Source organism: Pomacea canaliculata, linkage group LG8 (genome assembly GCF_003073045.1).
Source record: "Pomacea canaliculata isolate SZHN2017 linkage group LG8, ASM307304v1, whole genome shotgun sequence".
Classification (NCBI taxonomy): Eukaryota; Metazoa; Mollusca; class Gastropoda; order Architaenioglossa; family Ampullariidae; genus Pomacea; species Pomacea canaliculata.
In genome coordinates, this window is record NC_037597.1 from 23,414,706 (window position 1) to 23,437,939 (window position 23,234).

A 23,234-nucleotide genomic window follows, 5' to 3' on the forward strand; every position below is an offset into this window, starting at 1 on the left:
TAGAGTTCCAGTTGTTGATTGAGAAATACCCTAAACTTGAATGTCTCAACAACTAAAGATAAAGTATACAACAATACACAGATGTAATTTTCAAATTTATTTTTATATTTTGTTTGGAATAAAAGTTTTGTGTTCTTACAATTAATAAGCTGCACAAAGATTAAAAAAAAAGATTGAGTCAGAAACACACCAAAGAATAAATACACGTATTTAAAAGAAAATGTATGATTCATTTTTAAGGATTATATATCATAACATGAAAATTTATTAAAAATACTTCAGATCTGCATAGGATGAATACAGTTAAGACTCGGTCCATGGAAGATTTAGGAGAAGAAAATAGCCATGTGATTAGATAACTGGTGTCCAAAACACAGAGGTAAGCCAGTTTGATACCAGTGTAGCACATCAAGCTTCCCCAGTTGACCCATCATACCTGACTCCATAGAGGTTTGGGAATGTAAAGCAATGATGGGCATTGCTCTCATATAATGCTGGCTCTGAGAAAAGTAAAGTATCTAACACCTCACTCCCCAATCTAAAATGGTTAGGGGATAATAATAATGCAAAATTTGAAAAGTGCTCCTAAGGAGTATGCTCTTAGCACTTAAGAACAAGAACGAAACATGGATAGCATACGAGGGACAGGAAAACAAACAACATATGAGCTATAACAGATAAACAACTGTACTAAATGAAGAATACAATCAAATACAGAAAACACAAGGAGGAAACAAATAACAAAACAAGAGTTAAGAGCAATATGATATTGGAAAAGGAAGGGTGTAAAAAAGACTGGCATTTAAAGGTTGTTAGGAGTAATGTTTACGAAAGAGGTGCGTTTTCAGTGCACATTTCAATAGTGGGGATTTGGAAAGGGAGAGAGTTCCATTGTTTCACTGCACAGTAACTAAACATCCTGTGGCCATATGTTGTTTGGATGAAATTGTTTTATTGTTTTGGGATGACCTTACCCGGTTGGTTAGTTGGTTTAGTAGGGAAGTGCTTCCACCTTGTAGCAATTTTGAACTATAGAGGGAGAGGTGGGGAGGAAACTGGAGTACCTGGAGAAAACTTCCAATGCTCAGCCCTGTGAACAGGTGTCACATACATAGAGTGTCCCGAGACAAGATCTGAACCCTGAGCTCCTCACTGCAGTGATAACAAGCGAGTATTTTAACCACTACACTACTGGGTGACCCTATGACCTTACCATTGTTGTTGATTTTTCTTTTTTTTGCTGCTACATGTACTTGCTACCAGTGCCTAGTAGGCCTGTTCTGATATTAACATATTGCTTAAATACCTTTAGTAGCCAGTCAAAAAATCTATTTTAACATCTCTGGCAAGTCAGCCCCTTGGGCAAGCTGTGATGATTAAAATTTATTGGAAATTAAAAAAATTCTTACCATTTTAGCCATATATATATATAGTGGATGGAGTGATCAAATCTGAATCTTCCAATGTCATGTCAAGGACTGACTGAGTATATACAGGGAAACAAAGCAAGTTAAACAAAATGTACAGCTTTTTGTAATTCTATGTTCACACACAAAAAAAAACCTCAAAAATTATATTGTTTGATTCAAACACGACTTCTGTGTAAGAAATCTGGAGGTAGCAGAACCTGGTCAATAGCATGCACCACACCATTTGTTACACTGCCATCTGCGCCATTAGGGATAACCTGTGCATTGTTGATTTTAATTCTGTCTCCAGACACCGTCACAGCAAGTGTCTGTCCGATCAACGTGGTCAGGTTGGTGTAGGACACCAGTCCCGGACTGCAATACGTGAGTGGCACGGTATGGTACATCAAAACCTCCACCAGCAATGTCTTGTTCTTTAGAAGCTTGTCCAGCTCGCCGCTGGGCAGCTTCTCAAAAGCTGCGTCAGTCGGAGCAAATAGCGTGAACGGTCCCTTCTCGCTGAAACTCGAGGTCAGATCGGCTGCAGCAATTGCTTTCACCAGCGTCTTGAAAACGGGGCAGGCCGTGATGGCGTCCACGATCGTTCCGGGCGGTGGAATCACCACCCGTGCGATCTCGTGCAGAACGCCGTTGGATGCCATCTTGTCAGCATTGTTTGAGTCAATAGGGGAGCACTGGGCCGTAATCACTTTGTTGTTGGGGTAGAAATTCACTCGTAGAGGTTTCCCTATCAAAGTGTGCACCAGTTTCTCATCCATGTTCTCCAAGTCCGAAAAGCTGATTTTTCCGTTGATGACATGGTACTCCAAGACCTTCGACAGCACGGTGACATTGGCAATCGCCTTCTTTGCCCATTCTGGCAGTGCGTAGAATGCCGCATCGGTGGGTCCAAAGACAGTGAAAGGACCTGCTGCCGACAAAGCGTCTGCCAACTTGGCTTTCACAATACTTTTGTACAAAGAGTTCAGGCCGAGATTTTTCGCTAGCTCGGGCAATAAAGGAAGATCGTTCTCCACTGCCTGGGTCATCTGAATAGAAAACATTTCTATCCAAACATCATTTGAATTTGAAGCAACGCTGAGCGCAACTAGCGCAAAAGTAAACAGAGCAGTCACCTTAGACATGTTTGTTGTGATTTGAAAGCTGGTTGTGTAACAGGCGTCTCCTAGAAGTGCAAAGTCTTCAAAAAGTTTGATTCTCATTTGTCTCAAGAGTTAGCTTCGTTTCCTTTCGCCACATCAACTCAAATACTCGGAGAAAGAAGATCTGAGTTTTGCTTGTTCGATGTGGTTTTAATCGTAGATTTTACGCCAGCAATGGCTTCCTACAACACGATGCCTGATCTGATAAGCAGCAGTGTGAATATAAACTTAGAAGAGGTAGGTAGTAGGATATCGTAAATTATCAGTATGAATGAGTCCGAAAGCAGACGAAAGCAGCACTGCATTCATACGTCTGTGATAATTTTTCAGATAAACACACTTTTCTTCACTGTGTCTCTTTGACAACTTCACATCTTTCGCTTCATAAAAAATGTTATCTTGCATTAGTTGAATTATGCCATCAATTGGTTGACGTCTTTCATATGTTTGTGAAAACGTTTGCCAGAAAATGGACATTGTGGATGTAGTTGTTTTCCTGATTTCTTACTCTTGCTCCGAGCTTTTTATTATACAGCTATGCCATTATTGATTTACTCAGCATTTATAAGTTGTCTTATTCATTTCAATTATGTAAATTCCTTTCACTTCAGTTAATGTTATAAATGCTTGTCAGTCAAAAATAAAATGTTTAATTTGTAAAATGTATTTTATATTTTTATTATTTCAGATGGTCCACCATTAGCAAAGACAAAGTATTATACTACTGTAAGTCCCCATATCATAAAATTTTAGAATGTTGTATTATTACAAGTCTTTTAAAAAGTGTGCATTTTATTTGTTTGCAAGTTATAATTAAAGGAATTCTGATTAAAATATGTAAGATCTAAAAATTAATCATGGCACATATTTTTCCTGGAAATATAAGTGCATTGTAGTTATTGTAGGTGACTGATTTCAGGGAACAATTTACCCATTTCCCAGTTCCAGCAAGTCATTTTTGGGATCTCTGATTAAAGAAGTGTCTGGATTGGCTCAGCTTCAGGAGGTGATATTCTGTTACACTATCTTCATTTTCCACTCTATTTTTTTGTAATTAAAGCAGAACGGCTTAAGCTGAAACTGTATTTCATTGCCATTTTAAATATTGTATGGTATCAAATATAAAAAATCTGTCCACTGGAAAGTTCTTTTACTGCCATATAATGGCTTCTGCAATTATTATGAAAGCTGTATTACTGGATTAGATGTTTATTAAAGAGTAAAAAATAAAAGTTGACCATAATCATTTTTTGATCTGGAACATGTATAAGTGGCTATATGGTAATACATGATTATTTTTCTTATGTTACTTTGCATATGAAATTTAATAAATTAATTTTTTTGTGCATTTTAGGCAAAGAAAATCTTCATTTTTCTCTCATTCAACATACTTGCTTCAGTAATTTTGCTTATATGGTGTCATTCAACAAACAGCATGGGTAAGTTCTGGTTCTCTCTTTAGTTGTGAACATTTTATGAGATTGAATATGTTATTACTTTATTGTTCATGATTTAATTCTCTGTGTGCATGTGTGTGTGAGAGAGAGAGTCTGCTTATGCATATCCATATTTTGCAAATTAGTATCAGTGGAAGTTAGGCCAAAAATCAGAACTTTGGTGATAAATCTCAAATGTATTTTTTACACAGCACTGACAGCCTTTGCCAATCTGACAGTGTTTGACATCTTAAGGTAAAGATCTTACATCAAAGTAATGTAATAAATAGAAGCAAACTATGTGTCCCATGTCCGTAAAAAAGAACAGGTGAACTAGTCATATTTTTCACATTAAACATTATTCTGTGATATATTTTTGCTTGTTTTTTAGCCACAAGACTGCAGAGTTTCATAATTTCTGGAATATTGTTTATTAGATTTTGAAAACTGTGGATAAAAACTATTTGTAAGCATGAGCAGTGGTTAATGTCGTCTTTCAACACGTATTAAAGCATTTTATTTTTTTATATTTACATCACAGTCTGTTGACTTGCTTGTTGAGTATCTGGGTGAGAAATCAGCACCCTTCTCCATCTTTTTCATTTGGGTAAGTTTCTAATCGTATTTTGTTCAGTTAAAGACTATTCCATTGCTTTTAATGTTAAATATCACAAAGTGTGTGATTGCTATAAAAAATAGGACAGCAAATCAGACTATAGAACTTTTTTTTCAAATTTTTTCAGTGAAAGGTTACTTAATACTTGATGCAATTATATTTATTAGTTGATCTTTGTCTGTTTACAATGGGTTTTAAAAAAAGGGACTAAAAATAATTTTGTTTGCCTGTGTATTGGCTTTCAGGTATGAACGGTTTGAAGTGATGGCTGTCTTTGCAACCACTATGTTGGCACAGCTGGGTTCCTTTTTCATAATTAAAGAAAGGTACAAGATGTGTGCATCTGCATCACATGCAGGAGACTGCACACAAATGTTTTCTTACTTATTTGATTGCTTATTATGCTTCGGTGTGAAAGATATAAAGCTATATGGGTGTTAGGTTTCAAAAAAGTGGAAATCATAATAAGAATATTCAGTGTACAATGTACTCTGCCCCTAATGGTTTGCTTTTTATCTCGTTGGTTTGTTGACCATTGTCGAGATCTTGTCAACACCTAGGTTTCTGTGAAGTTTACTGCATTGAAGGAATGGTTCAAAGGCTGTTTCATTCCACAACTTTAAACTGCAATTATGGGAAATACAATGGCAGAAGAGTATGTGAGAGGCATATGACTGAGATATAATTGCTATGTCCCATTTATATTTTGTTCTTTTTTCTCAATCACCCACTTAGCATCGAGTGTCTTATTCAACAACCAGAAATTCACACGTAAGTAGGTTTTTATAATATTGATGTTAACCTTGATATCATAGCCATTTTGTCTTAATACAGATGATTCAGAGTTGTATGTGTCTTGTTTTCCCTGTGAACTTAGACATCTCCTTAAGAATTCAGCATCATGACTCATGTTTCTTATTAATGTGGCTCAGTTTTTACTGCCATATGTGAGATAAGTTTTGTAAAGATCTTTCCTCACAGTTGACACTAAACTAAAACTTTAGTTTGTGCCGTTATCTGTGTGGTCTTGATTGTGTCTTCTACAAGGTTCAAATACTTTAGAATTTAGCTACCTGGCTCGTTCTGAGGGCGAGGAAGCATGACTTTACTACATTGCACTTTCAGCTGTACAAACTGTCCCTATTTTGTTCCTCCAAGTCATCATTATTCTAAACATCAGTCCCTTGACTGGCTCTAAGTATAAGATTAGCTGGTCTCACAGTACCAGTCACGGATGGAAGAGGTGGTGGAGAGAAACCTGACTAGATGCAGAATGGTCAGGGTGCACTACTTGTGGCGGTCGTGTGTGGTGTTCACAAGGTCCTGTATGGAGTGGCAAATCCACTCTTTCACGTTTTCCATTCAGTTCTTTCTCTTCCTGCCTTGGCAGTGCCCTCCTTCCACAGAGCCCTGGAGGATGGTTTTAGATAAGATGTAGTACTGGGCAACATGGCCAGTCCAGACCAGCTTGCATTAATTTGCCATTGTAGGGTTTCTTGGGGACCCACAAGGTAGTGACTGTGCTCTGTTTGAAATCATTAGACAGACACACCCTTTCATCAACTATGGTCTTTGATTATGCTTTCTCAGCAATCCTGAAATATGTACCATTTTGTTTACCTCTGCTGCCTCGGAGCTGTGGAATTTCCTTTTGTATAACCTTTGTCACACTACTACACTTTTCAAGAATGCTTTCTAGACATGTTAAAAGAAATCCATTCACTAGCTCTTTCTCACCGTGTTTCTTTCTTGCTGTACTGCTGTCAGTGTTTTGCCTTCCTTTTGTCACGTTTATCTCTGTGCAGTTTTGACTTACTGTTATTTGTTTATCACAGCATATCTTTTAGAGATGGACCTGTGTAATATCACTTGGTGTTTTTTTTATTGGAATTGACATGTGCATCACTGTGTGCACATTCTTAATTTTCTTCTTGTAACTTTCTGTTACTTAATTTTCCTGCTGTCTTCTTTGTAGTTTATTGAGCTTGCCTTTGGCAGGGCACAGCACTTCTCAGTTAGCTCATCATGATGCTTTATAGCATTGAGTATAATAGCACTGAATTACGTTTTTATGATTTTGTGTATAAATTGAAGACATTATCAAAGTAAACAGTTTTAACCTTTATTTTTTTTCTTGTTTTGTCATAGTCATATGACTGACCTATAATTGTTCCACAAAACTGTTTGTAAATTGATGTACAACACTTGACAAAGTTTACAGCATGTCTCAAAATGCTTTATGGTGCATTTATCATTGTTTCTTTTTTGTTCTTACTGTATTTCTAATTCTGGAACTATTCTATAGAGGTCGCCTGTTGGTAGGAACAGTATCTGCATTCATGGTGCATCTGGTTTTGACTTCTTGCATCAACAACCGTGCCATGAACCATGTAGTAGATGCTTCCACTTCCAGTTGGCTACAGGAACACATGACGGATATGAGCGAAAGGTTGGAGAGATTTTTTGTTGACTTTATTGGCCTAATTGTATGGTAGGCAACTGCAAAATATACCGCAGTAAACTCTTTGTGTGTGGAGGAGTCTGTGTTTGTTCAAGCATGCAGATGTAGTCTTGAACATGCACCTGTATTTATTACAAGCAAAACCCAATATCTGAGACGCTTGCTTTGGGAATGTTGCAGCATCTGTTCTTTAGTTCCAGGATTGAGCAAATTGTTGCTGCCACGTATCAACCCCATGCTTCTGATGGGTTTTGGCAGCTCTCTGGTTTTAATCATTGCCTATGTTCTTATAGACACACAGTAAGTAACATAGAATAAGACATTTAATGAAGGTGAAATCCTGCAGTGTACAAGCTATCATTCGCCTCTGAATGTTCTGTTGTCAGTAGTTCAACATCAGGCAAATATTGAAGTTGCAAAATGACATTAAAAGTCACCTTTTTATCTACCTGTTTTCTTCATTGAATGACAAAGCACTTGATGCGATGTATGGATATCTGCCGGTAGTGTGTAACAATGTCCCCTCGACACTCTTGCATCTCTTTAGGTCTTACCATGCTGCTGACACTTGGGCAGCCATCTGCATAGCTGTGATGATGGTTGGAACAATGTTTCCTATGAGTGTCTACACTGGCAAAATCTTACTTCAGGTAAAGCTACAAGACTCTTAATGTGCTTGCACTCATAGGGATGATTTGTGGCAAGGAATACATAAAACAATTTCAAAAATCCCTTTGGAAATAATAAAACTTTGACTACATTTCTTTTCTGTACAATAAATTGAGCTTTTGTTCCTAAGCTCCCCATCACACATTTGAAATATGAGTGTTTTTAAAAGCTTTATGCACCCTGCAGAAGAAACTTCAAAGCAAAGTTTCAAACAAGAAGGTGAAAAATTGGCATTATTTCATTGAATTTTTTTTCAGACAACTCCGTCCCACATCTTGAGTCAGCTAGACAAAGTATTGCGAGAAGCTTCCACTCTGGATGGAGTACTTGAATTCAGACATGAGCACTTTTGGACTTTATCCTTTGGTGTACTAGTGAGTTGCATGGATTGCAATAACAGTAAATTAATTTATAAAGCTCTATATGCTATGCTTATAGGACTACAAATAAACCATTATTAGACCTACAATAAAGCATGCAATATAAAAATGCATCCAGGTTACATAGCGATTAAAAACAAAAGGAAGAAGGTTAAAAAGTGAGTAGTGTGAGAAGCAGAAGAGTTTACTTGTTACACAAGATATTTCTGAAACAGGTAAGTTTTAAGGCTGGAGTTTAAAACTTGAAACAAAGTCCCAGGGGTCAGAGAATTTTAAGTTAGGATCTGGGTCTGTATTCATGAAGCAAAGATAAGTCATTATAGAAGGGCAAAGATAAAAATCGAGGAATAATGTCCTGTCTCCATTGTTATGATGGCCTTAGAGGTCACAAATGTTGCTCTATGTTATTTTATGTATTTAGGGTTTCGTAGACCAGCATCTGCAAAATTGGAACACTTCATATCTAAAGAGACAGGACATTTGCCATTAGTTTTCCTGGGGCAACAACTTACCCTTGCTCCATTAATACAGCACTAGAAAAGGAGACAGAAGGTGCATGTGTGTGTATTCAGAACATTATGGAATGCATAAATTTGCTTGTTTTACACTTAAGTGTATTGTGAGTAGAAAAGCGTTACCTCCAGAAGCAATAAAATATTCCTAACTTTAATAACCAGTTTTTTCTCAGGTTTACATTCATTTGTTGTTCTCTAGGCTGGTTCAGTGCAAGTACGGGTGCGTCGTGATGCAGATGAGCAGCTTGTTTTAGCACATGTCTACAACCGACTTTCCAACCTTGTGCGAGTTCTTACTGTACAGATCTTCAAAGATGACTGGACCCGGGGTTCTGCATTCTCTGCCCTTGGGTCATCTCCCTTTAGTCCTCCAGGACCTCACCTTGGTGGCCGTGCACAGTCTCCCACTCAGGATTTCTCCCCAACTTATTTGCCAGTGTCAAGCATGCGACCCCTGCCAGTCATATCTCCAATGGGTGGGAACATGCCAGCTGTGGGCCTACCATCACGGATGATGCCTGAGGTTACAGGGCTGGCGCGAGGCATCACCCTTACTGCCTCAGCCAGAGCAAGTGGAGCTTCATTTAGCTCTGTGGAGCTTTCATGATGTATTTACATAAAAGCTGAGAATGTGTTTGAGACAAATGTACTGAACATTGATGTGCTTGACAATTATCACAATGTCTCAGCTATTATTTTGTCAAGAGTCATGGTCACTGATCTTGAAGGAACCTGAATGCAAGCCATCTACTTGTGTACAAGTGAGATGTTAAAGACTTTCAGATGTTTGGTTGTAAGGAATGAATTGTTACAATGTGAACACGGCTCATCATTTTTCTAAAGTCTTCTTATTTTAATTTCCTCCCCTTGCTCCCTTCATTTTCCAGCCCGGTAGGCACTCAAGCTACTTCGGAACACATACCTTCCATGAATACCATTTATACCAAGCAGATTTGTGTCCTATTTCTTCTCTGTTCTATAACCTTGATGTTCATTTTGTCCTTGCTGTTCATCATTCACTGCATGGAACTTGGGACTTTCATTATGAGCAATGGAAATGAAGAGAATGCACGCATGTTTACATGTATCCAATTTGCATAGATGAAAAGATGGTTGAATTATTGGGAGCAAAAGTACAATTGCATTGCAGTTGGTTTTTTTAAAACTTATCCTGTGGTTATTAGTGTTGGATTTTTCAATCTCCCTGAATATTGTATAGGTTCATCCTTCCTGAGAACACATGAGAGCAGTCTGTGGGGTTAAAAGTATGAATTTTATGCTGATGACTGGCAGGATCTCAACACAAAAACCTGCAGTTCTCATAATTTATAAGGGTTAAAAGACCCTAACACCACCATATAACAGAATATTTAGTAATTTTGTATTATTTCACCACTGTTTGTTGGCAGATCTCACATATTTTGCTTGTGTCTGAAATAAATAAGGAAAAATACTTAGTAATTTTTCCGTCAATGTTAAAATAACATTTTCCTCAATTCATTTCTATAAATACATTTTTCAGTGTTTTCTTTAAAATAGAATTAATGGAGATAGTGAAAAACATGACAGACTGCAAAGGATGATTTCCTAATTTTCTCAAGACTGAAGTTAGGAACCTAAAAGCCCAGTTGTTTCACCTCTCTGCTGACTGATGGTCTCACTGTTTCCAGAGCTTTATCAATATGACCTTTGGTCACCACGACTTTGTCACGGTTGCCTTGATCTGACTTCAGGAATTCTTTTACAGCCACAGTGGCTGCTTCCTCCACCAAAGCCTTTAGATCAGCCCCCCTGTGGACAGAGGCAGAAAAACCGTTGAATGCAGAGCTTATTGTTAACAATCTGCGTTCTAAAGGCTATGTCAGCATCAGACCTGCTGGTTAAACAGCTATAGCCGTATCATTAATTTAAAGTTCAGGAGAAATAATAATTAAAAAGGTTCAACCATCCATTATTGGCACATATTTTTTATATTTTACGAAATTTTCATCAAGAGAGCATTTTGTAACTAATTTTTCCACAGATCATGTAGCAGACATTTTGGTATACTTGTGAGTAACAAGAAATTTTGACATACGAAAATCCTTCGCATTTGGGACTTTCTGCAATGGTTCTCAGATCCACGTCTTCACTAAGACAAGGCCTTGTACCATTCTGAATTGTGGAAAGAAATGGTTACAATGCTGAATTCAATTTTCAAACTAATAGACACTGACAAATATTAGCAAGCATCATAATCAATGATTATAAGAAACCACATAATATACAAACATTACTAACACTTGACAAGCCACATAATTTCTCCATAAGAACGATAAAGTTAATTTGTATAGCGCAATTTCTTGGCCAACAGGCAAAAATAACTGAATCCTTTATAACAGTGCAATACAATGCAGAACAGTGTGTACCAAAGGGTGATCTGACGATTTTAATGGTAAAGGCACATTGCCAAAAATCTCCAGAAAACAAGGGATAATGATATCAGGAGAATATTATTCTAAGTATGCACCCCTCATATCTACCTTCCCACAACACAATGCACCAGCCTATCAAAATATGTTGGTAGATTGTTTGGTAGGCAAGTGTTTCCTCCTTCAGATGATTTTTCACCATGAGAGGAAAGGAATGATGGATGGGGAAGAAATCAAATTACCTAGAGAAAACCCCAACTGCCAACCCTGTGAACAAGTGTCATAGATCGCTCTCTCTCTATCCTGTGATGAGTTCTGAACCCAAGACCTTTTTGTTCTGGTGACAAGTGAGTGTTTCACCTCTGCACAACTGGACATAAATATGTATTTAACAACCATAAAGTAAACATAACAATCTGACCTTGGTGATGGTGCAAAAGATTTCATAACGATCTTGTGAGCTAGGCATTGGGACATGAACCACTTTGCCTAGTCTTCCAGGTCTTAGCACAGCTGGGTCCAAGATATCTGCATAAAACCACAAGATCTTTTGTGTGATTTTTTTGTTGTTGAAAAAGCACTCAAATAATGACATCACCTAGGTATATCATATCCAAGTATCCTCATGGTTTTACTGATATTAACACATCCACTTTGTTTATTGTCTTAAAGACAACCACTTCTAAATGCATAATGGATCCCAGGAAGTGAAGGTCTACTGACCAAGGCGATTTGTAGCTGCCATAATGTACACATGCTTCCTTGATTCGAGTCCATCCATCTCTGTCAATAACTGGTTCACCACTCTTGCACTAGATTGATTCTAGACACAGGAAAAACAAATACTGTTCTTGAACAAACAACCAGCAGCATTGTTTCAAACTGCACATCATGAAAAGAGCAACTTCTTCACACTAGCTAAGTGGCCTTAACCATTCCAACATGTATGCACTAAATATGTGGGTACACATTTCCTCAGAAGTAGTTGTAAGCACAAAGTATATATTTATACTTTTATCCATTCTGTAATAAAAGGCACCACAATACTGACAACAAACATTGATTCATGGCTATTGAGATTATGAAATGATTGCTTAGTCTAAAAATAAATAATACCAGCACACACCTTCCCCCTAGGTGTTGTTGCGGCCCTATGTTCCTCAATGAGTAACGACAAAACTAAACTACACCTTACCCTGCCCAGAATAGGACCAACTGTGAAGAACTGCACATAAGTTTAAAAAAAACCACCCCAGAATGTTATAACTAATCAGCTTTTAGAAAAGTCAAGTACTACGAGATTTACCTCTTGGTCAGATCTCCGGGGACAAAGAGAATCTAACTCATCAAAGAAAATGACACATGGTGCAGAGTTTCTGGCTCGTTCAAAGACTTGCCTGACTGCTCTCTCGCTCTCACCTACATACTATAAAATGTGTACAAAAAGTATTATAAAGATTTTTTAAAAATGCCTTTTACACAGCACAGAGAATGGAAGCTAAGCGACAATCAAAACTTTCAATTTCTAAGAGCACTTTCCTCAGAAACACTTTTACACAAGCCTTGTTAGAATCTCATAAAGTCAACCTCTACAAAAAGTGAACATGTGAAGGAAATGACAAAATTTTCTAAAGCTCTTAATTAAGTGGAAGCAGTTATGTCAGATCAAAAGTAGGATTTAGGACTAAGGGAGTTTACTCACCATATTCATGAGTTCTGGGCCCTTCACAGAAATAAAATTGATTCCAGTCTCATTTGCAATAGCCTGGTAAAAACAAGAAATTTTCACATCATTCATGCAGATAAACAAGAAAGTGAGAGACTGCTGTATAACCATGTATCTCGCATAAGCACACAACAACTATGTTTATGGAATGTGTTTTTCTTCATCATCCCATTCTTTAAGGAACAATGTACACAATTCATGAATCTATACCTTTGCAACCAGAGTTTTACCACAGCCTGGTGGTCCAACCAACAAAACTCCTGAAGACACTTCCATCCCAAGACGGGCAAACACTTCTGGGTAACGTGCTGGACCCTGAAAAAGTTGATTGCATTTAATGCAAAGCAGGATCAAGAGAACTGATGTAAAAACAAATGATAAATTCTTCCAGAAATATTTATTGAAATATTGCTGTTTTTTTTTCAAATGGCACAGAATGATTACTGTCAACTCGTGATTACTTCAGTGGCGTAGGAAGATGCTCGGTTTTGTGGTGGGTGGGGGAGCAAACTTTATGCTGACAGTGAAAGACATTCACATTTTTTTCAGCATCTTTATTGAGGGGGAACTGCCCCCCTGGTTCCTATGCCACTGTACTTGTGGACTCTGAAAAATAGAAAATATTATCACCCTCTGCAATATCTTCTGACTTCAGTGGGTATCACTCACCAAAATGGCAGTGTCAAGGACATCTCGAACATCCCTCATAGCACCCACATCATCCCAGGTCACGTCTGGCACTGTAGCAAAACCTTCTCTTAGTGCTGAAGGTTGTACTTTCTTAATAGCTTTCTGCACAAGTGTACAAGGTCATCATGAAAACACTACAACAGTTAACAAACAAACCAAAAACTCACAAAAACTGAACCTGGAATGCACTACATGTCTGTATATTTTAGTGTCTTCCTTTTCAATGTTTTTTGATCACATAATCCAGCTTTTCTTATCTAAGACTATTTCCATGTTTGCAGTGGATATTAATGAAATAAATTGAAATAGCTTGCAAAATTAGTTGTAGAAAAGTTACCATGAAGTCTTCTGTCATTATTGTCAGGCATTCTCTTTTTTCTTCTTCAGACCACAGAATGTCTCCACCCTCAGCACCTACACAGAGAGTAAAAGAAATAGTGCTGTCTCATGTTTATGTGTATTGCTTCCACGTAAGCCAGTTGTTCTCAGTGTGGTCTGCGGATCACTTGTGGGCCACATGCATAAGTCAGGTTGTCCACAGCTGACAGTCATCATATGTCAGCAAAGTGATGTTTAAATCGTCAGATATGCTAATCGGTCCAGTCTTGATTTCACATGAGCTTTGATTTTATCGATGCCCAACTGCTTGTTTGCATAAAATGCTTGCTTACCCACTAAGTCTTTAAGTCACATGGTGAACATTGTGTCATTTAACTGCGTCATCCATTACCCCTTCGTAATGCAGAGCACTTCCTTATTTTTAATTTTTATGTATACTTTGTGAAGTATGTAATTTTATGTAAACTTTACTTTCACAAAAATGCATTTAGTTTTGAATTGTAATGAAATCAAATGTGACAATTTAAATTTTAAATTCATGGTACAGAGTGATTTTAGGCCTTGGTGGTCCGCCATATTTTTTACTTTAGTAAAGTGGTCTGCGGTCTGAAATACTTTGAGAACTACTGATGTGAGCAACTTTTTTTATCTACTCAACTACCACTACAATCAGTTGTTCTGTATATAATGCTATTTAAATATATCTTGAACTAAACATAGCTAGGCATCTGATCCTTATTCATAAGAGTTTTTTAAGAACATTTATAAGACTTTGGTATTCTTACACAGAAATGCCTTACAGCTAGCAAAATTTTAATTTAATTCACCTGCAGGTGGTAATGGTTCATTCCATAATGAACTTTCTTGTGAAATGCTGTTATCTTTTCCTTCTACTTCACCCTTTATGCTCCTGAGTTTGAATCTTGACAATCTGTAAAGCACCATGAAAACAATCTATTCTTTTAAAAAAAAATTTGTTGTAAATTTTTTATGTGAAATGTGGGTCTGAGAGGCATGTTTCGTCTTTTCTCAGGAAAGAAAGGAAAAAACAAACAAACAAACAACAACCCCAACTTATTCCCATATAAGAATTTCTTAAATGTTGAGCAATGTCTAAGAAGTACTGAAATAAAATAATTATGACAACTGAAGATGAATCATGAATAAATAACAGAATGTGCCCCCAAACACACACAAAGTAGTAAATCTACTGTCACACACAAAAAAAAAAGCAGGTTGTCCTAGCTAGCTAGATTTCTGCCCTCTCCTAACTCCTCTTCACTGCTCTCTGTATTTTCTAACAAGAACACAACAGAAACCAACAGAAGAAAATTACCTGGTTAATCTCTTCAAGGCCTGCAATCCAGCCTGTCTTTTTACATCATTGAGATCTCCACCCAGAAATCCTGGAGTGGCTTTAGCTACTGCTTTTAGATCAATGTTTGGTGACAGGGTCATCTTCTTACTTAAATTACGCAGAATGGCTTCCCTTGTTTTTTCATCTGGTATGCCAAGAGCTATTTCCATGCCAAAACGGCCTTGAATCCGCAAAGCTCTGTCAATTGAGTCTGGTCTCCTTGTGGCACCAATCACTAGAATACTTTCAAGGTGTGACTTTAATCCTATAGAAACATGGACACTCATGCTTTCAGGGCATGCCTTCAAGTTTAACAGGAAAACACCGACTTAAAAGTATAATGAAGGATAAGTAACTAAATTATATAGAACTGCATGGATGCTTTTCTCACATTTTTTACTGCATTCATAAATGAATGTATGCTTGATATTAGCACGTACTTGACCCACCATCATAAAAGAATGAATATTTACGAATATTTACGAATCCTCTCCATCCATACAACATTTTTTATCATATTGCACTTCTTGCATCTCTTGAAGAATAACAGGACATATACCACATGTACCATGTGTACAGATAATATATATATGCAATTATAAATAACTTTTTATTACTGAACTCAATATAGTCATGAATCTCTTAATGATAGTGATATATTTTGAGAAATGGTTGTTAGTGATTTCATTGTTGTGTGAATGTTACCATATACAGTCATGTACTGCTTAATGATGTTTTGGTAAACAGGCCTTATATAAGACCGTTATAATGGGACCATTGGTGTTTATGCAGTCCATTGTTGACCGAAACTATGTTCTACAGTGCATGACTGTAATAAAAATCTTAAGAAGCAGTTAAAGGCCTTTAACTAATGAACATTTTCTTTTTCTTCAAACATGTAGGGTACTGTTGTATAATACACAAATGATAAGATGTAGAAGACTTTTTTTCACAATGAGAACATACCATCCATGCAAGACATCAGCTGCATAGTCATCCTGCGCTCCATCTCTTTGTTAGCATTTTCTGTATTAGCAGCCACACTCTCAATGTTATCAATAAATAAGACACAAGGAGCAGAAGTCTGAAATAAACATTAAATACTGGCAAATATTCATCACTGCAAGGTCGCTTAAATACATGTGCATTTAAACAAATGAGAACACTGCAAAAATTAACAGCACTGAAGTAGAAGTACAGATAGTACAGATACTACTGGGATCCCTTTTAGATGAACCAACTTGTTGTATATTGTATTGCATAATCTGTATGTTTAATTTTTTTTATTCTAATTTAAGTCACATGTCACTGAGTTTTTTGTTTAGGGAAGAGCAGGGGTGGGAGCTCATGAGCCATGTGTCAAGAATTGTAAGCAAGTAATATTTTGTTATTGTACACAATGTTCCCCTGCAAAATTATGTTAATGTGGGTGGTATTAGTCATATCATAACTTTCCCCCATGTGCCCTAGAGCCAGATTTCGATTTGAGGTGAAAATGCAGGAACATTGTAAAAAATACTTCACTCATGTGTGATCATACTCAAAATGATCCTGTATTGGAAAGGCCTCCTGACTTTCTTTGCTGAATGTTACTTATACTGCCTGAAAAAATCTGCTGACAAAACTACCTGTGTCCTTTTTAAACAAACATAAAAAATTACTATTAAGAAAGTTAACAGTCGAAAAACTAAAAAGCTTGCAGGACAAATCTGCAGTACTTACAAGAGCCTGCTCAAATAGCTGTCGTATGTTTTTTTCTGATTCCCCTGACAAGCCTGAGACCAAAGCAGTGGCTGGAACTTCCAATAATGGCACAGAAAGATGCTGTGAGATTATGGAAAAAGACATGCACATAAGGTTTCCTGACCAACGACATTGTCAAAATTCAAACAAACAACTACTACTACTCCTACTGCCAACGGTCAATACTTGCAGGCTTAAAACCTCAAACAAGCATAAAGAGAAGTATTAATACTTAAAAGACTGCTTGTTTTGGTGGGCGAAACCTATTTCTTTGTCAAGTAACAATCTCTCCTCCTATTAATATAAACATTTTTAGACACAAGCCAATTTTTTTGCACACTAAAGTCAGTGAACTCATCCTTCAGTCTTTGCTGATGTCAGATCAAACAGGTTCTTTCTATCTTTTGATATGGCACTTCACTGGCTATCCACTGTTTTACAGCTACCAATAAAAACTCCCTAAAGATAATTAGTAAACGGGTATCATTATCCATTATTTTTATTGCCTTATTCGGCTCAGTAAAATAACCACTTGTTGGAAGCAAAGTCAATAATAATAATACCAACAGTGAACTGAGAAGACAAGAGATTCAAATGTAATACCTACCCCTGCTATACAATTGGCCAGGTGAGACTTCCCACATCCTGGAGGCCCATGCAATAAAATACCCCTGTTGGGTGTAATGTCTACTTCTGAGTACAGTTCTGGTTGATGAAACAGCTCCAGCTGGTCGGATAAGTCCTGACAAAAATTTATTCAACATCTCTGACAAGCTAAGTCACAAAGAGGCCTTAATTATAATCTGCAAAAGTCAGATCACAAATGTTCTTCTTTTTGTTCGATAATTGTGTCATGCCCAAAGACCAGATGAACCATGATATTTTTTTTATATGTGATCATAGATAGTTTTATAACATCACTAATGATCCATCCATAAACCTTTTTTAATTTAACATTGGACAAGACCTAGCATTAGTATTTCTTATCTAACATCCAAGAAACATCCCGACTAAACACATTAAATAAAATGCAGATAGGGCTCCTTATTCTCTTCACTGTATTTTCCAGTTAGCAATTTGGTCGTTACTCTGAATAGAGAAATACTTTTACTCTTGATCTATTATAAGAAATGCTTACTCATTTTCTTATTTTTCATGTGATCCATTATGTCAAGTTTTAATAGAAATAACACAAGATGAAATTTTGATTTTTTTGTTCCGTGCTACACCACTGCAGGCATGCCCAAATTATCTCTAAAATGTAAACTTATTTTAATTTTGGAGTTAAAAAAAAACAACAAAACTTACAGACTTACCATCAGCATCTTGTCATGGCCCACAAACTCTGAAAAGTTGACAGTTGGATTCAGCTGCATTACACCTGCCACTTTTTTAAAAAAAAAGTACTGGATATAAGCTCATGGTTAGAGATCAAATTGTTCAATACAGATTCCTGGGAAAAAAGTTGTGCCAGTGTGTTTGTGACATGGCTTTCTAGTACTTTTGGTGTGCCTGTGTACCAGTCATGAAAGATCTTTTAATTCATGATTATGAAAAGAAAAATGGGACTGAATATTGTTAGCATATATGACCAGAAAAAAGTACAGTAAGAATAAACAAGCACTGTGAGTAAAGAGCTGCGTGTTAACTAGATAATTTGATTGTATATAAATGACACTGCCAGCTTCTCAGTCAGATTGAGCTTAGATTCAACCACTTAAGGCCATCTTGCTAGATGTTCTCTACTGAAGTTACAAAAAATACAATATAAAGATGAGGGATTACCTTCTTTTTTTATGTCTATCTCCTTGTCTCTTGCATGCTTTCTAACTTTCTTTTTGGAAATCTGTAGAAATGACATCAAGTGCTCACTTTAATGTAAACTGTTCACAATGCAGGTCAAAACTTTTACCGTAAGGTCTATGGGAAAAACTTGTACAAAGCACTCAGCTCCATATAAAAAGAATATAGTACCTACACACTGTTTGTTATTACCACTGTTTGGAATAACAACAGTGAAAGTTTTAATCAGTGTAATTGTTGCTGAAAAAGAAAAAATGGAAAGGGACAAGAGAGCAACATGAACACAAACATTTCCTTAAAGGTAGAGCTTCCAGCTTCCAAGAATGGTTCAAACTGGGAATAGGGCGGTAAGAGTGCTGGTCAGAGAGAACAAGAGAAAATGTGGTGCCACAATAGGATCACACAGAAACCACACTGATCAAACAAACATGTGCATCTACTTACACTATGCTTTGATGAAGATGATGGTGACTGCACCATCTCAATCTCTGTTTCCTGCAATGGTTCACTTATTTCCATAAGAACTGGAGTTTTGACACCTGCAGATGCATTTCCACTTTGCGAGCCAGCACGGTCAACATACCACAATGGTGCTGTGCCTGTAGGTGTCTGCTGGACAGAGGGCTCATTTTGTCGAGTCAGAACTTTGGTCTTGACTTTTGCCTGGACTTCACCGAGAGGAGACTGCTGGAGAGGAGACTGCAGTCTGCTGCTCTCCTTATATAAGTTCCTCAGTGAGTTATTCACAGCATTGGTATCCTTTAAAACAGTGCATCAAAAGATTCAAATATTTTGTGCTGATATCAGACACCTTTAACTTAAAATATTAAGACTTAGAGAAAGATGAACAAGCTGAAAGAGAGGCGAAGACAGAACTTTAACAAGTGTCATCAGGTGAGACTGTTGACAGATTTGCACCCATGTAGGTTTTGATGGCCATAGCAGGAACTTTAATCAAGCCTGCTAAAACTATGTTCCTATACTGTCGACACCATATGGAAATGTTTAAAGAAGCTGAACAAATGTGTATTTGTGATAATTTTCATAGTAGTGTGACTTTCAACACATTCCATTGTTGATTCATAGGGAAAGGGAGATACATGTATAGTATATTTTGATGATTGCCATGGATAGAGGTACCTTGAAACACACCTGGGACATGATAGAATTCAGTGAACATGAGGAACACTATATGTTCAATTCTTGCAATATGTAGCACATTCTATCGTTTTTACTCAAATTTTGTGACAATGTCTTTTTACACACTCTTGTTTAACTCAATGTATTTTTTTTGTTGTCTGTCCAGTGGAAATTTGTTATTGAATTTTCACCCACTTCCCCATCATCCTAGAGGTATGAAAATTTCACCAGTTACTTGTTTCCAGTGATAATGCAATGCTGAATCACTTCCAGTATTTTATTTGTGAAGAAAAATACACAATATTATTATATGTTCAGTCTTTGATTTACATTTACCTTGTAGCAAATCAGGTCTTCTTCATTGGAGTCAGAATCTCCACCCATCTGTTCCTGTCTGAGATCAATATTTCAGTAAAAATCTCTCACACATGTATGCGCACACCCATGCAAACATAATATGCTTTCAAGACTTATGTTTAAATGCACTGATATATATATATAAATTGAACTACTATAAGACATCTCACTCTTGATATATTTTAGATTGGATACTTCTTTATGGTAAATTAAATGGAAAAGGAATTGGCAGAAAGCAAAAGGCTTTATAAATAATCTTCAACATATGAGAATATGATGTTACTGATGAGAGGCAAAAATAAAACCACCTGCCTTTGTCTTTTTGATCCTGTCTTTGGAGAGCATGCTGATGATTTACTTAGGTGTTCTTTGTAAGCTGGTTGTTTTTTCATCTCTGTTTCAGCTACCTGCAGTCCTAGAAAAAAAAAGTTAATTTTTCTTTTCTTTAGAGTCCTTAAAAACAGTGTTTATATGCTGAAACTAGACAATTCGCAGCCAAACTTAATATCTTGCTAAGAAAAGTGCCAACAATTATAATTACCATAAAAAATCTATTGAAACAAGGTTAAAATTGAGTAATTTAATCAAAGTGGCAATATATACATTTATATTTTTAGTTATAAGAGACATGTGCCATGTAGAGAGGAAGCAGTATTTCTGTTTTGGCTTTTAGACAAGCTATTTATCTGCCATTATCTGTTCATTTATTCTTACCTTTTAAAACCAGCTGAAAAAATGCCTTCTGCTTCCTTCTTCGATACTCACTAAAGAAAAAGAACAAGATATACCTGGAAATGTACAAAATTGTCAAAAATGATCCCTACATGCATGCAGAGTGTGTGTGTGCACACATCAAATTATACAAACTATACTATAAATACTTCCATGGTACTTGGTTGCGCTGTACGGTTCCTCTACCCCAAATTACACCACTGTCTGCTCTATAGTAAAGAGTTCTACCGTAAAGACAAAATAATATTTTACCTTCACCTTACTGTTTTGGATGACCCCTGAAAAGGCAGATACAATTCAATGCACTTCTGCAAACTGATGCATATTGTACAAGTAAATCCACTGTGACAATATTTGAGTTTTTTTCATCCTCCAGTATTTAACTTCCGGCTTACTTTCCAAAAGATTTGCAGCCAAGGGTGAGAAGACAAGACACCCTTCGTACCATAATTGAGCAGTCTACTGAATGGCACTCCTCCCTTCATATAACACTTATGGACCTTGAGAAGGCCTTTGAGAGTGTAGGCAGGGACATCATCTGGAGGCTGATGATCCACTATGGTATTCTGCTTAAGCTCATAAACATTATCCAGGGGTTGTACGAAGACTTGTCTTGCCAAATTATCCACAATGGAAAACTTACTAAACCTTCCATAATGAAGACCGGCGTAAGACAGGGTTGCATACTATCACCCTCAATCTTCCTGATGGTCATAGAGTGGATTATGCACAAGATGACCCAAGACAACATTGGTATCCAGTGGACCTTCACCAAACAGCTTATATAGAGGACCTGGACTTTGCAGATCACAAGAGTCGCCTATCTCATCGGCAGCAAAATGTAGACATGACTAGGTTCTTTTGTTTAAAAAAAATGATAAGGCTCATGAGCTAATTAATCCTATTAAGATATATAACATAAATCAAACTATTTGGCTTTGATGACACAAGTACCTGAATGTTGACTGCAGATGATCAGCCACACATTGTGGATCAGTGCTGCCAGCAGATTTTCCTTTCTTTGCAGACCACTCATCATGGAGGAACTAGACAACAGAAACAATTACTCCAACTATTATGAATTTTGATATACAAGTAAACCAGTTAATGGGCGTGTGTGTGAGGCAATGTTCCTCAAGAATTCTGGAATACCTAATGTCAAAAAAAAAAAATTGTTTGAAAGTGAAGTATGGGAGTAAAACTGCTTTATTCTTGTGCATAACAAATTTGGGTCTGAGTATTCAGGATCTAGGGGGAGCATTACCTTGGCGACGGTCTTGAATTTTGATAAGTATGCATGCAAGCAGGGCCGTGCTTAGGGGCAGGCGGACGAGGCATCTGCCTAGGGCCCCGCGCTTCAAGGGGCCCCGCGCTTTTGATTGATATGGTAACTAGGCATATGGAAAACCGTGTGATCGTGGCGTGAGGGCCCCGCACATGCCCTTTGCCTCGGGCCCCGCGGGGGTTAAGAACGGGCCTGCATGCAAGTTCTGGCATGCGTCGCAGCTTCAAACTCATTCTCTCCTTATTTTAAAACCCTAGCTGTCCACGTTTAAAGTTTATAGCAGTGTGATTAGGGAGTGGGATGTGTCGTGTGTGTGTGCACACGTGTGTGCTGTGAATTCCTATGTTGACAGCTATGCTTTCTCTCTCATATGCACAAACTGTAGCCTGCTCACGCGTCTGTTCATACACCAATGGGCGAAGCGGAATTTAAAGTAAAATACCGAAATATAGTCTTCTTACTGTAATAATCCTTGGAACAAGTTTCGGGTCTGAAATGTACGGGCTTTTATCAGCAGTCGACTCCATTGATCACACACGTGCGATATGTTTTGACCCAAAGCGGAAAAGACTAACAAAGGGGATAACGCATTTGATGTTTTATTTTTTGGGGGGATTGCCGTTCTTTTTAGTTTCGTTTTTCCGCTTCTTAAAATAGCAAAATTTAATAATTATAGTTTTTTGCTCTTGTCATTTCCCAAGCAACGAGAACAATTACTAAAAACTTAGCGCGTAACACGCGGATTGCATTCACCAGAATAACTCGTATAATTAATGCCAATGCATTTTTATGTTTCCGACGAAACCAAGATCGACAGGGACAGGAGATTGGGCTTCTTGATTTTTTTTTAGGTTTTATTATGATGTACCATTTGATATTATGCAAACTAATGAAAATTAGTTCACCATTCCTGCTAACAATACATGTATAAGAATTGTGCATAATCTTTATTAATTGCAACATTGTTTAAAACTAGACCCCACCTTGAAAAAACCTGCATTA

The 23,234-nt window shown here is 37.1% G+C and overlaps 3 protein-coding genes across 3 annotated transcripts; 1 reads left to right on the forward strand and 2 right to left on the reverse strand.

Annotated features, from left to right (window-relative positions):
• Positions 1-82: 82 nt before the first annotated feature.
• Positions 83-2,667, reverse strand: LOC112569968 (transforming growth factor-beta-induced protein ig-h3-like). Its single transcript, XM_025248096.1, has one exon. It carries the CDS (start codon positions 2,630-2,632, stop codon positions 1,586-1,588), a length of 1,047 nt encoding a protein of 348 aa, XP_025103881.1. The 5' UTR covers positions 2,633-2,667; the 3' UTR covers positions 83-1,585.
• On the forward strand, positions 2,621-9,469 carry LOC112569967 (zinc transporter 6-like). Its single transcript, XM_025248095.1, has 13 exons — positions 2,621-2,808; positions 3,259-3,298; positions 3,492-3,578; positions 3,927-4,011; positions 4,221-4,263; positions 4,550-4,615; positions 4,870-4,950; positions 5,360-5,395; positions 6,930-7,073; positions 7,266-7,385; positions 7,633-7,735; positions 8,012-8,128; positions 8,849-9,469. The coding sequence occupies exons 1-13, from the start codon at positions 2,747-2,749 to the stop codon at positions 9,254-9,256; spliced, it is 1,392 nt and encodes a 463-aa protein (XP_025103880.1). The 5' UTR covers positions 2,621-2,746; the 3' UTR covers positions 9,257-9,469.
• Positions 9,470-10,001: 532 nt separating this feature from the next.
• Positions 10,002-22,832, reverse strand: LOC112569965 (nuclear valosin-containing protein-like). The gene is made up of 23 exons (XM_025248091.1): positions 22,694-22,832; positions 21,902-21,993; positions 20,930-20,979; positions 20,528-20,630; positions 20,195-20,252; positions 19,163-19,477; positions 18,701-18,761; positions 18,232-18,302; positions 17,523-17,657; positions 16,895-16,996; positions 16,139-16,256; positions 15,152-15,437; positions 14,643-14,746; positions 13,814-13,890; positions 13,456-13,578; positions 12,997-13,101; positions 12,763-12,825; positions 12,367-12,486; positions 11,784-11,883; positions 11,482-11,588; positions 10,727-10,803; positions 10,287-10,440; positions 10,002-10,080 (listed from the first exon to the last, which is right to left on the reverse strand). Exons 1-23 carry the CDS (start codon positions 22,757-22,759, stop codon positions 10,039-10,041), a joined length of 2,529 nt encoding a protein of 842 aa, XP_025103876.1. The 5' UTR covers positions 22,760-22,832; the 3' UTR covers positions 10,002-10,038.
• Between the last annotated feature and the right edge of the window lie 402 nt (positions 22,833-23,234).

Bases quoted from the DNA above. Each gene is read 5' to 3' on its own strand.
- LOC112569968 (XM_025248096.1), bottom strand. From the start codon at position 2,632: ATGAGAATCAAACTTTTTGAAGACTTTGCACTTCTAGGAGACGCCTGT.
- LOC112569967 (XM_025248095.1), top strand. From the start codon at position 2,747: ATGGCTTCCTACAACACGATGCCTGATCTGATAAGCAGCAGTGTGAAT. The intron at 3,579-3,926 runs GTGATATTCTGT...TGTGCATTTTAG, and splicing joins GATTGGCTCAGCTTCAGGAG to GCAAAGAAAATCTTCATTTT. The intron at 7,074-7,265 runs GTTGGAGAGATT...GGAATGTTGCAG, and splicing joins ATGACGGATATGAGCGAAAG to CATCTGTTCTTTAGTTCCAG.
- LOC112569965 (XM_025248091.1), bottom strand. From the start codon at position 22,759: ATGGAGTCGACTGCTGATAAAAGCCCGTACATTTCAGACCCGAAACTT. The intron at 12,487-12,762 runs GTGAGTAAACTC...CACATTTTATAG, and splicing joins GCCCAGAACTCATGAATATG to TATGTAGGTGAGAGCGAGAG. The intron at 11,884-12,366 runs GTAAATCTCGTA...TCCTGTGTCTAG, and splicing joins CCCGGAGATCTGACCAAGAG to AATCAATCTAGTGCAAGAGT.